Source organism: Falco biarmicus, chromosome 5 (genome assembly GCF_023638135.1).
Source record: "Falco biarmicus isolate bFalBia1 chromosome 5, bFalBia1.pri, whole genome shotgun sequence".
NCBI lineage: Eukaryota > Metazoa > Chordata > Aves > Falconiformes > Falconidae > Falco > Falco biarmicus.
The window spans coordinates 74,445,315-74,458,079 of NC_079292.1; the positions used below are offsets into that span (position 1 = coordinate 74,445,315).

Sequence of the window (12,765 nt, forward strand, 5' to 3'; positions counted from 1 at the left end):
CCGCGGTAGCCACGGCTGTCCCGGGCATCGATGACTCGGCGCTTAAGCGCCCTGACTTCCCTCGGACTCGCAACCACGGCGCTAGCACGGAACCCATGGAGGAGCCGGCGCCCGACTCCCACCGGCGTCCCCGTGCCCGCGGCGCCATCTTGGCGTAAGAGCGCGGCGATACCGCCTGGGCGAGTGACGCGCCGAGGCGTCCCCGGGCCTGGCCACCGGCGGGAGAGGACACAGAGCCGCCCGCTCTGTCGGCCTCTTACGGTAACGACCCAGCAAGCAGCGCATGCGCCCGGCTGCCGTTCCCTCCCCGCCGCGTTGCGTCACGGCGCCGGGTTCGGGCAGCGGCGCCGGGCATGGGCGGGCAGCCGCAGACCGTTGCTCGCCGTGGCGCATGCGCGTCCGCTGCCCCCCGCCGCCAGCCCCCCCCCCCCCCCGATCTGTGCCGTGCCGTGCCGTGCCGGTCCATGGGACACGCGCTGTTGTTTTCTCCCTGCAGCCGGGGGGAGGCGGAGGAAGATGCCGGGGAAGCTGAAGGTCAAAATCGTGGCAGGGCGCCATTTGCCGGTGATGGACCGCGCCAGTGACCTGACCGACGCCTTTGTGGAGGTTTGCGGGAGGGGGGGGCGGGCGGGCTCGCGCCGCGGGCCCACGTACCTGCCCGCCGCCCGCGCGGCTGCGGCACTTGCCGGGCCCCGCCGCGGCGCCCCCGGGAGCGGGGGAGGGGGTGGGTGCCGCGGGGCGCCCCGTGCTGGCCGGGCTCGCCGCGGTGACAGGTGCCGCCGCGGTCACGGCCGCGGCCGCGGAGCGCCGGGGCGCTGCCTGGGACGCTGCTGCCGCGGCGGCTCCGCCCTGGGGCGCGTTTGGCGGCCCCGGCCTCGGCCTGAGGGCGGCTCCTCGGCCGCGCCCTGCGGCGGGGGGGGGCAGCCCCGCCTGGGGGGCTGCGGAACGGCAGGCAGCGCCCCGGGCCCCGCAGCGCGGGGGTGTCTATAAAGCAGTTGCTGGTGCGCCCAGGCCTTTTAGCTGACAGCCGACCAGGGCTGGGATGGCACTTCAGCAGCGTTCCGTTCTTTCTCAGCCTGCCTTGGCTGGAAGTTGTTAATGAGTGACCCTTGTTGGTGTGACAGCCAAATGGAACCCGTCTCAGGATTCGGTAGGCGTCTTGTAAACAGGCTGGAGAAGTGGTAAAAGCGTGTTTAAGTCATTAGCATCTCTCAATATATGAAGTGTAGAGTGCTTGTACAGGCTTTACTTTTAAGGCAAATATTAATTTTCCTATTTAAAGCATTGGAAATACGATATTTTCAGAGGATCCTTTATTGCACAAATACTGAATATCATTTGCCTGTTTAAATCACTTAATTGCACCAAGAGTACCTAACCTCACCCTTCTTTACAGTCTTAGAGTTAGCAGGCAATATCTAGGGCATTTTTTAGGAAGGGATTGTAGAATAAGTTGATGTGATCCTTCTCTTTTGTGATTCATTATTTCCAATATGAATAACTTAAAGACTTTCAGAAATGTTCAACAGATTCAGAAATCATACTCTTAGAAGAAGCAAAGAGGTGTTTAAAAATGGCGTGCTATGTAAATGCATGCTCAAAAAAATGTTGAGCATCAAAAGAGATGCTCAGCTACTAACAGTAATTGAGGTTGGCACAATAGTGGAATTTAGGAAAACAGACCATCTTTCTGGAACTGTATAAATTGAAAAGTCTGGTAATACTGGTATAAAAAAAGATTTGGGGTATGTAAGTCCTGTTTGGTGGGGTCATCTTCATTTGGTGCATAAAATATACGACTGACATAAGACAGACACTAAGCACATAGCTTAGGGGGACAGTAAATTGGTAATAAAGTGAAAATGTATTTCTCGCATGCCTTTTAACGGAGCCGAAATAGTACACAGTTCTGTTTTATTACATGAATGACTGTCATTTAACTTAATATTTCAGTGTTGGGTTTCAAATGTTTCATCAGTTTTTAATTTATAAAGACTTCTCTTGTAATTCTAAATTTGATTAATAGGCAGCCTACAACAAGTCTGATGTGTGCAACTAGGGGACAGAAAAAATAGGAATAGGAAATACAGTTCTCTTGAGTTTCATTTGGCCTGTTCTTATGCTTTCAGATCTCTTGTTGGTCTGTTGTTGTCAACGCTGCTCCATATGTGCCAGCCCTACTGCCTGAAAAGCTGTGTAGCAAAACAGATTGCGAAATTCATCTAGTTAAAGACTAGCTTAGCAAAAAAGGGAAACTTAATTTTTTTCAGAAAGATCTGTTTGCTTATCTGGGTTAATGTGCAATTTCATGAATGTCTTGGCACAAAGAAAGCTAAAGAAATGTGTAGATGGGGCCTGCTATTTAGACAGGACTGTTATTTAGGCTCTGGGAACTACCCTTTCCACATGTGGAGTAGGCAAAGCAGCAGGTGAGATTTATCTCAAAATAACTTGAGCTTGAAACAGTTATTTTCTGTGAAAAACTGGTGAAAACATTTACAAAACGTTTTCACTTAAATAAAATTGAAAAGCAGAAGTAATGTAAAGGTACTACTTAATTAGTAGCCTTTAATTTCCTTGTTAAATGTTCTAATATAAATCTGGCATTGGAAAAGAAAATGAGAAAAGCTTTAGAGCTCTTACTTGGCTCAGGTTATGCATGACTTGGACATAGCCAGCATGTGTGATCTGGAGCAAATTAACACATTTTTTTCTGTAATTGTGCTTCTAAATTTGTACAGCGGACAGCAGCGTAGTGCTTGATTATCTCTACTAGCTTTAATGAACTAGCTTGGCTACTGAAGTTCAGTTATAGCTGCCTGGGGCTCCAGGGGAACTAATTTACTCCCCAGATAACATGTAAAAATAGGTTGGGTGGAGCTCTGGGCTGTTCCATCTTGGCAGCTTCTGGTATATAAGGTAGCTCAGTTGAAACTCGTGTCAAGTTTATTATACTGCTTTGTGTGATGACAACACATTCTGAGTGGCAGTGCTGTTAGTTTTCTGTATGCACATAGGCTGCCTCCACCTTTTGATAGGTAGATGTATTTTTTACAGTAAGATTGCTTAATCCTGTGTTTTCATACCACTCTGGCTTTTAACTTTTAAGCTTATTTTGGAGTAACTTCTCTTCAAAAAAGATTACTGTTCATTGAATCAAATAGGAGACCCCACCGTTTTTTTCTTTTTCTTTCTTTGGTCACAAATGCTGTAAAGAGTTCTCTTAACTGAGGTACTATGGTTGTATATACAGAGCTCAGTGGGAACTCGTAGTCCAGTTTTGCAGTGCTTTAGGCTTTTTCAATTAATTGAGTGTACTTAAGCAAGTGCAGAATCTCTTTAGAGTTGCACTATGCACCTGTGCAAAGTAATCACCATATTACTGAAATGTATAAAATGTTTATACTTTCTTGAGCAAAAGTGTTTTAAAATTGCTATACAGTTTTCAAAAGGTAAGCCTAAATTTAGTCTCTAAAATCCATTTAGACTTTTAAAAAGAAAATGTCATTCAGAAGGCACAGTTATCTTTAACTGCAGTGTTTCCTCAATATCAGCACACTCTTTATTGTCTTCATTCATCTTGAATGAATTCAAAAACACTGCGTATTTGTAAGTACCATCAGATACTTGCTATTAGTTGAAGTACTAATCATTTTGAGAGGCAACATTCAGAGAACTACAAGTGTTTGTAAATGGTTTGGAATAAAAGCTGCAGTGAAATAAAGGCTCTTGCATTGCGCAGCATGGTTTCTTGATATATGGAGCATCACAAAAATTCAATTTCACTTTATAAAAAAACAAACAAAACCAAAAGAACAAACAAACCACAAATGGGGTTGTCCTGAAATAGACTGCTATGAAGACCAGATGGAAATTCCTGAAATAGGCTATTATGTGGTTGACGGTGTGTTAATCAGTAGAAGTATGGAGAATATTTAATCTTCAGTAACTGGAGGATATAAGGATATATGTAGATGCATGCATATATGTAGTCCCTCTGACCTTTTTGCCTGTATGCTTTATGGAGTTTTTTATATTTTAAGAAAGGAATAGAAAGTTGTAAGGTGTTTCCCCCTTGCTGCTCTAAATTTACTGATAAGTGTTCAGCGTATTAAGATTGCAGTTAATGGAGATGGTGTCAGTCATTTTCTGGTGTATATCTGGGGTGATTTCTTAAATTTAAGAAATAAATTTGCTAACTTTACCATTTATTTCTATATTTCTTTTATAAATTGTCAATATAGCTGATTTAGAAACTCGAGAGAGAACAGTAATAGGGCAAACTATCAATATTTAGATAGAATACTTGTGCTTACAGTATTTCTAAACAGAAGGCAAGGAAGTTATACCAGGTGACTTTGAATTGCCAATATAAGTGATATTTTTACTCTCATCTGATTGAAAAGGAAAAGAAACGATTTTAATAGTGGGAGAGGTTTATTGGAAGTGGTGTTGATACATGGGAAGTTACTTACTGATATATGTGAATCGATTAACAAAGCCACTCAGTGAAAAAGACTTGTTGATACTATTGAAATACGTATTTGAAATTTTTGGCATGTGTAGATTTAATTATTTTCTAGATTTCTTTATTCATATTTGTTATTAATAGTTGAATGCTTGTATTTTTAGGTAAAGTTTGGAAATACAACATTTAAGACAGATGTGTATCCCAAATCACTTAATCCTCAGTGGAATTCTGAGTGGTTTAAATTTGAAGTAAGTATTTTTCAAGAGTTTGCCTGTATCCATATAGATGCTCTGATTTAGATGCCCTTAATGAAATAATTTCATTTCAGGCAGAAAATAAGTTTTGAGGAGTGAAGTGTATTTCTCTTTAAATACACATGAAGCCTTTTCAGCAAACCTGTATACAGTAAGACCTTGTTTGCTAAAGGTGTCTCATTGGCTTTTTAGAACTGTTTGTAAAGATAAAAGCTTGCCAGATTGGATCCAACTCCAGTGTTAATCTGGGTAATACTAAAAAAGACAAAACAGGTGGAAGTGGGGGGAAAACAGCATTATGGATTAGGCTTTCAGATATCAGTATGGGTATGCTAATATATTTTTAATGGGTTAATTTTGAGTAAGAAAGTTAATAGATATTTGAAATGTTATTTTGGGTTGCAAAAACAATGCACTTGATGAAGAAAATGGAGAATTCCTATGAGAAAATTACAAAATAAAGAGCTTGGACAGCAATTATTGGACAATTTCTTTTCCATTTCCTTATGTAATAATGAGGGCACTCAGCATTTTCCTGTAATTACTTACTGCTTTCTAGGATCCAATTCAGTGTTGTCCTTTGACATTTTGCCCTGAACAAGTACCTCATTTTTCTTTTGGTTTTGTTACTACAGCTTTTTTTTTTACTTAAAAAAGAAGTATGTAATGATGTTCAGAATGAATTAATTGTTAAAACATTGGAATATTTAGTAGTGGTTTGTTTATAGTGTTCTAAGATAATATCACAATGTAAACATCATTGTAAATACATGTACATTTAATGAGTGATGTAATAGCTGGTAATGTTAGAAATATTTTAAAGCGAATAGTAAGGCTGGGCAGAATATTAACACGGAACGCTTGATTATGAGCATCTCCTAATCAGAAATCCATGTTGATTTAGAAAGTAGTACTGTGGTGTTGAAGTTCAGTTGGTTTTCTTTTTTTTTATCTTTCAGTTCCAGGGGTTGTTTTTTTTGGGGAGGGGGAGGAGTTGATCTGCGTGGACAGTTAACTCTGTTCATACAGAAGGAGTTTTTTTGACAATAACAGAACTCTCAAAATTTTATTTTTTTGCATGGAAAAATGGATTTGGGAAAGAAAAGAGCCAAACAACAACATTGGGGGGGAAAAAAAAAAAAGAAATTCCACATTTCAAAGAGTGGAAACACACTAACTGCTTAAGACATCGTAAGTGTGTGCGTGTGTGTGTACTTTGATGTTTTTGCAAGATCACATGTTATAATTCTGCAAACACTTTCAGGAGTCATCCCATTGCATTTAGCAAACCGGATTCTTGGTTTGTAATGTTCAACACAAAGAAATTGTAGATGTCTATCTATGTACATCTTAAATAGTTATTGCATTTATTTATGAAAGTGCATGTCTGAAATTACTGAATTTTTACAGTGGGTTGTATAAAATGTCTTGTCTTCTTTTAAGCCGTTGAGCAGTTTGGAAGGGTGAGAGCACCAGTAATCGTAACTTTAGAGTATAATAGTCCTCTGAGATGCTTTATCTTAAATTTTCATTTTTTTGTGAAAAGTGTGTATTGTGGAGGTGGGTAGACAACCTAGGGAATGTGACTTGAAACAAATTGTAGCATTTTAAAATGTGTGATCGCTGTAATTTTGCTTTTCTGTTTTTCTCCCAGTGATTACTCTCTGCTTCCAGAATCTCACCTGTCTGTGAAGGGTAAAATCAAAATAAGTGAATGTGTTGTTTCGATACAGAAAATCAAAATTATGGATTTATGTGTGTCAGGTCACCGTACATAATTACCTCTCCTATTTCTTTCATTTGTTTTTCAGCAGTGTGTCCCTGTATTTTTTTTAAATGCTCAGATTCCATGTTAATATTTGTTTCTAGGTAGATGATGAAGAGCTACAAGATGAACCTCTTCAGATCACCGTTCTTGATCATGATACCTACAGCGCTAATGATGCCATTGGCAAAGTGTACATAGATATTGATCCTTTGCTGTATAGTGAAGCAGCTACAGTTATTTCAGGATGGTTTCCAATTTATGATACCATCCATGGTAAGATTTGCTAATTTAAAAGTAAAGCAGTGTTGTTTGAGATGTAATCTGCTTCTTACAATCTTCATTTCTGTAAGCTGTCTTCAGAAATTTGTAATAATTTTAGCCTTGGGACCTAGGAAGCTGCTTTTCTGGCAGTTTTTTTCCTTATTTCTGGCATGAGAAAATTTCTGGCATAGTAGTTCAGGCTAGTGCTTGGCAGAACGCCTTCCACAGAGCTTGTGACAAGTGGAAAAAAATCTTCACATGATGTTTAAAATAGTTACTGTGAAATTTAGATTTAAAAAAAAGACCCAAACGTACTGTTCTTATTACCACCTGTTTACTAAAAGAATATACTTTTTTTGAAGTCAGTTGGGATGTGCCTTCCTAGGTTCTGGGATAAACTTCATTTGAGATGGAGGGACAGGGTGTGACATATCTTCAACATAAAATACAGGATGAAATTCCTTTTCACTGCGGAAGGTACTGTCAGTGCTAGGTAGATTTCATCCAAATGTCCAGAAGGTATGAGAAAATGAAGTTAATGATATTTTTGCCTTTGATTTTAATGAAACACAGCTTTGGTCCCAGAAGGTCAAGGTTAGTTTACAGGAATTAGCTTGCTGCTTGCGTACCTTACTGCAGAACATCTGTGTGGTTGTCATTACCACCCTTGTTCAGTATCCAGTATGCATTAAATGATCTAACTGTGTTAAAAGCTAATCATGAATTGTTGTATGGAAATAATTAATGGTATTTACTAGAAGATCGGCATAACTGATGAAAAGTATTTTTTTACATTTAAAACAGTTATACTGAAGGTGTTTTTTCTGAGAAATAATACATGTTTTCTTACCCTTTTATTCTAGTCCCATCTTTCTATTGTATGTTTTCTTTTGAAGTTAAATTAGGGAATACTTGTCTCAGGATGTGTACAACTTGCATGTCAGAGTTAGATTTTCTGTAATTTTCTAGATCTGTTATTATTTCACAGCTTTTTTTCTATTTAACTAAAATTAGAATTCTTATGTTTTCATGCTTATAGCAGTAGATTCTAATTATCTTGATCTTTGGCAAACATTAATTGGTGCTTCCTAAAAAAACCCACTGTTGTTTATAAATTTTTATTAAAAAATCTTTTGTTTTGCACCTCAACATGATTATCCAAGAAAATATATGGGCCTGAGGCATTTCCTGTTATAGTAACTGAAGATTTCTTTCTGTTGTGTTTTGGAAGATAGAATCTAGCTGACTATTGCAATAATGTCAGACTCAATTACAGATCTGATGTTTTTATTAGAGTGTCATATATTTAAGTGATAAACGCATCTGAAGATACTAGAGATCAGACTTACCAAGAATTTTAGTCCTCAATATGTCAGAACCTGTAATATGTGAAATGATTTTGTTACTGGATGGGGAAGAAGAAGAAAAAGCTCAGAATAGGGAAGTAGAAAAATAAAAAAATGGCTGTGTTGAGGAAATACTTCGTTATTAGTAAGGTTTAATTGAGGCCAAAAATTAAACTTTTGTCTAAAAAGTCTGTAATACCTTATTTTTTTATACATTTCTTCTCATAGTTAAAGTGTTTTACAGACATTTACTGTGCCACTTTGTGGTTCTAGAAAGAGCCATAAATTTTCTCATTGGGTTCAGCTTTGGAGACTAGCTTTACTGTGATTTTGAAAACATTTTAGGGAGAAAATTTAAAATCTTATTTGGTGTTGGTCAGAGCTTTTTGATGTGGACAGGACTCCAGTATCAAGACATCTGTATTAAGTGAGTTTGGGAATATTTCTTCCACTTATCTGTTGGGACAGTCATGGTACTTAGATACTGATTTTATACCCTTCCTGCACTGATGGTACAGGGCAAAGGAGCAGAGAGACTGCAGCAGAGGCCACTGCAGTATCAGGCGGCTAATGGCTTCTCTTTTTCCCAATCCTGTCTTACGTCTGAAACCCTGTTCAGTGCAGCAGGTATTTGAGGACTGTTGCTTGCATAGCTTCAGCCTCAAAGGCTGAACTAGAAAATTCCTCTGAGACAGTGTCTCTGCAGCAGACCTGAGAGGCAAGGAAGTATCTTCCTGCTCCTCTGGCCTAGGCTAGAATTAACAGGTGAACTGCCAGTTGATCCAAGTGGCTCTAGCAGGGTTATAGTACATTCTTTGCAGAAAAACTAACTCATGGGTAGTAGAAAGTGCATTGATTACTAATAATAGGCAATAATTAATAGGGCTAGTTTTGTATTTGTTTGTGATACAGCTTCTCATTTTTCATGTCTTTTATTAATAGGTATACGCGGGGAGATCAATGTGGTGGTGAAGGTAGATCTCTTCAACGATTTAAACAGATTCAGGCAGTCATCCTGTGGAGTCAAATTTTTTTGCAGTAAGTAGAGGAAAAAAATTCATTTGAACAGAAAACTTCCCCTCCCTTCTTTCTTTCTTTCCCTATTCTGTCAGTTTCTCTTCTTTCACCAGCTCATTGTCTAAGGCCAGTGGAGATTACATTGAAGCCAGTAGTAAATGCAGGAAATTTAATTTGTTTGTTTTTTTTTTTAATAATTTTTTGCTTTTCATATTTCAAAACAATGCAAATAAGTTATTCTCTGCTTTTCCTAAGTTGCATTTCAGTGCATATGTATATACTCACTGTGTTATTTTGGGTGTATATCCTGTTAAAGAAGCACAAAGTGGCAAGGTTTCATAATGGTATGTTGTAACTGATACACTGGACGGTTATTTGTGTTCCAGGGTCTCCCAGAACAAAACTGCTTGGATATGTCCACATTTTACAGAAAATAGTGTGGATTACTTTCTGGAATTGTTCATGTAACTGTTATGTGTAATTTCATGGGGTTTTTTGGAATTCTTGGCTCATAGACTGATGCCTTCCACTTTTGTATTTTTTTTAACAGCTACATCTATTCCTAAGTGTTACAGAGCAGTAATAATTCATGGATTTGTGGAAGAGCTTGTGGTTAATGAAGACCCAGAATACCAGTGGATAGACCGAATTCGTACACCAAGGGCATCGAATGAGGCTAGACAAAGACTTATTTCACTTATGTCAGGTATTAAACATGTAGACTGTAGTGGTTACTGCTGCTTTTAAAACTAGCATTTAAACAAGTGACTTGCTTAAGACAATATTGTATATGATTTTTGGTATTATGTTTATTTTTCAGTTCACAGTGTCTTCTGTTTCTGAAGGTTCTGTTGTCCTTACTGATGGCCAGTATGGCTGACTGTTTTGTTTTTTTCTTCTCCTTTGTGGTGAGGCCATGCTGCTGTCTAATTTGTTGGGTTTTTTTAGCAAGGTTAAAGAAACCTATGGAACATTCTCAAAGATGTTCTTAACCCATATGAAGAGTATTACTAGAATTTTGACGCAGTTAAAATATAAACTACTCCACCGTCTTTGAACTCTTTGAAGTACGTGAACAAATAGACACCATCTCAGATACAGTGTGTATTAACACTTATCTTACTCATCCCATCTTTTTGAAGTCAAGATTGGTTCATTGCTTCTCAAGCATACTTCTGTATTGTCTTGCCTCACTTCCGCAGGATGTACCTGCAGTTACTGAAGAGACCAGTGCTTAGAATCAGTTGATGTTTCCACTGTATCAAGTATCTTCACAGATAATTTTTTGCATTTGTTTTTTTGTATTACTGATGCTTATGAACAGCAGTTGTGAACTAAGATCCTCCTGTGTCAGTGCCAACAGAACAGAACAAAACACCCCTACTCTAGGACTTGCACACTAAGACGAGCCAATTGATAGAGGTGGACAATATTGAAAGTCTAAGGAATACAAAGAAATGATGAAAAATAGCCACTAGAATGATAGGGAGTGGTTTAAGTTCTCTAATGGGCTCTTAATATTGTCAGGTTTCTTATAGATACAGCTGTATTTTAAGGAAGATACTGAAAAAAAGTGAGTTGGTTTTTGCAAGCATGTATCTTTAGTAAGTGGGGCAACGTAAGAGAGATAATGGAGATGTTACTTGGTGTCTTCATTAGGAAAGCCGACACATTTTGAGGAAAAATGTGAAAAAACCAATATTGTCATAACTGACATGAATTCACTTTTTATGAAGTTTTTAATGTAGGTTCTGTGGTGTGTCAGTTTACAGGATTAATGTTTGCATATCTCTTGCCTTGCATAAATAGTGAAAGTGGATAAAGTAGCACATGTGCAAGTATTCTGCTACATTTTATTAATATTTTTATTCATGGCAGTGGTTAAGAGGCAAAAACTCAAAAGACCTCATAACAATACTGTTTCATGTCTCACATTGCCATCTTTGTTACTGTTGGCCACATCTAAAGAATCCTGAAGAAATCTGTAGCTTCTGAGAATGACCCAGGCTGTTTCATAGATCTCTGTCATACTTACTATGCGTTATAGATGGAAGAAAAGAATTCAGTCTCAACCTTGGCTTGAACGAAATCCATAGCAATTTTCACTCAGCTAGAAACTTTCGTACTCTACTTCAATCTTAGAGATTTTTCGAGACCAGTACAGGCATAATTTCAGCCTCTGTTAAGAATTTTGCAGTGGGATCCTGTTCTGGTAATATTAAGACCAAGCTTCTAGGAAGCAGTAGTGGTAATCTCATTCCACTTGATTTCATAGCATCATTGACATTGGGACTGTTGTGCTATCTTCTGTGACAGTGAGGCTTGTCAGTTTGTTAATGGAGAATTTTGGAAATATTTCATCAGAAGGGAGATGGCATTTCCCACCTAGTATTACCAAGGCTATCTAACTACATAGATCAATGAATTTACTTTTTTTTAAACATTCTGCTAAGTAAGCATCTATGGCAGACCACTGTCTTACAGTTACAGTCTTTCAGTCTTTGTCTGCAGCTAATACAAAAGAAGTGGCGGTCTTGTTTGCAGCGATTGTGTGGTATATTTGTTATGGTGTTCTGTTTATTTGGTGTTAAATTTTGTAGATGAGGCTGCCATATTAAACAGTATTAATTTAAAAAGAGTGAGAAGTATGAATGAGGTTGAAACAAGCTTAAGTAAATTTGTAAATAAAAAAATTATAGGTGCTTATCCACGTGGATTTCAAAGATGTTGCATTGTTCTGAACTGGGTGAAGGAGTATTTAGAAACTTGACATGTGTTCCAGCACACACCTTGACCATATCTGCCCCCCCACCGCTGCCGCCAATTAAAAAAGGGAAAACCTAATGAAAAAAAAACACCTGAGAAAAACATTTCTGAAATAACATGTTGTTTTGGCAATCAGATAGATTTGGAGTAAAAAGGAAAAAAAGCTGTGCAAATTACGAATATCACACTGTGTTACAGGAGACAGAGATTGTGACCAGCTGCTTGGCATAATATTGTAAAATTTGGATCTATTAAACTGTTTTACTGATGTGGTTGGCATTTCCAAAAACAAAGGCTGAAGACCACAAAAGAGCATAGGGAAAGTTCACTACAATTATGAGCTCTTTACCCTCTGTTTTTTAGGTGAACTACAAAGGAAGATTGGCTTGAAGGTGCTTGAAATGAGAGGAAATGCTGTTGTTGGTTATTTGCAGTGTTTTGATTTGGAGGGAGAGTCTGGACTAGTAGTGCGAGCCATAGGAACAGCCTGCACGTTGGATAAATTAAGTAACACATCAGCGTTTTTACCTGCATGTAACTCCCCATCCAAAGAAATGAAGGAGTAAGTATGAATTACAAGTTTGTAGGGAAATGAGTTTCATCTCTCTTTTCGTATTCATTCAGTTTTACATAATCAGTGTTATTTATTTTTTTCCCCAGAATTTGTTTTTCTTTTGTAGTTTTATTTGTCTGCAACTCAGTTTATATTCCACAGTTTTGAAATGTTTTAGGTTGGTTTACTTAGGTTATTTCTTTAGAAGCTGGAGCGGTAATCCTTACTTAATATGGCTTTTTTGAATTTCTGTAGCAACGGTATTATGTATCCTTGGGTTGTGATCCACCAGTTTCCTAACTAATAATTAGTTCTGCTTTGACTCTTGT

At 38.6% G+C, this 12,765-nt stretch overlaps 1 protein-coding gene across 19 annotated transcripts in view; it reads left to right on the top strand.

Annotated features, from left to right (window-relative positions):
- Positions 1 to 395: 395 nt before the first annotated feature.
- The window catches only part of C2CD5 (C2 calcium dependent domain containing 5), a 67,376-nt gene continuing 55,006 nt past the window's right edge, over positions 396 to 12,765 (top strand). For 5 of the 19 annotated variants that reach the window (XM_056340132.1, XM_056340135.1, XM_056340121.1 and 2 more), the window contains exons 1-6: positions 398 to 606; positions 4,633 to 4,719; positions 6,595 to 6,766; positions 9,043 to 9,138; positions 9,668 to 9,823; positions 12,247 to 12,445. In XM_056340132.1, coding sequence (XP_056196107.1) covers positions 517 to 606; positions 4,633 to 4,719; positions 6,595 to 6,766; positions 9,043 to 9,138; positions 9,668 to 9,823; positions 12,247 to 12,445 — 800 coding nt within the window. In that variant the 5' untranslated portion in view covers positions 398 to 516. Of the gene's footprint in view, positions 607 to 1,113; positions 1,151 to 4,632; positions 4,720 to 6,594; positions 6,767 to 9,042; positions 9,139 to 9,667; positions 9,824 to 12,246; positions 12,446 to 12,765 lie in introns of those variants that run through there. The other 14 variants (XM_056340125.1, XM_056340127.1, XM_056340128.1 and 11 more) reach the window with 9 other exon arrangements.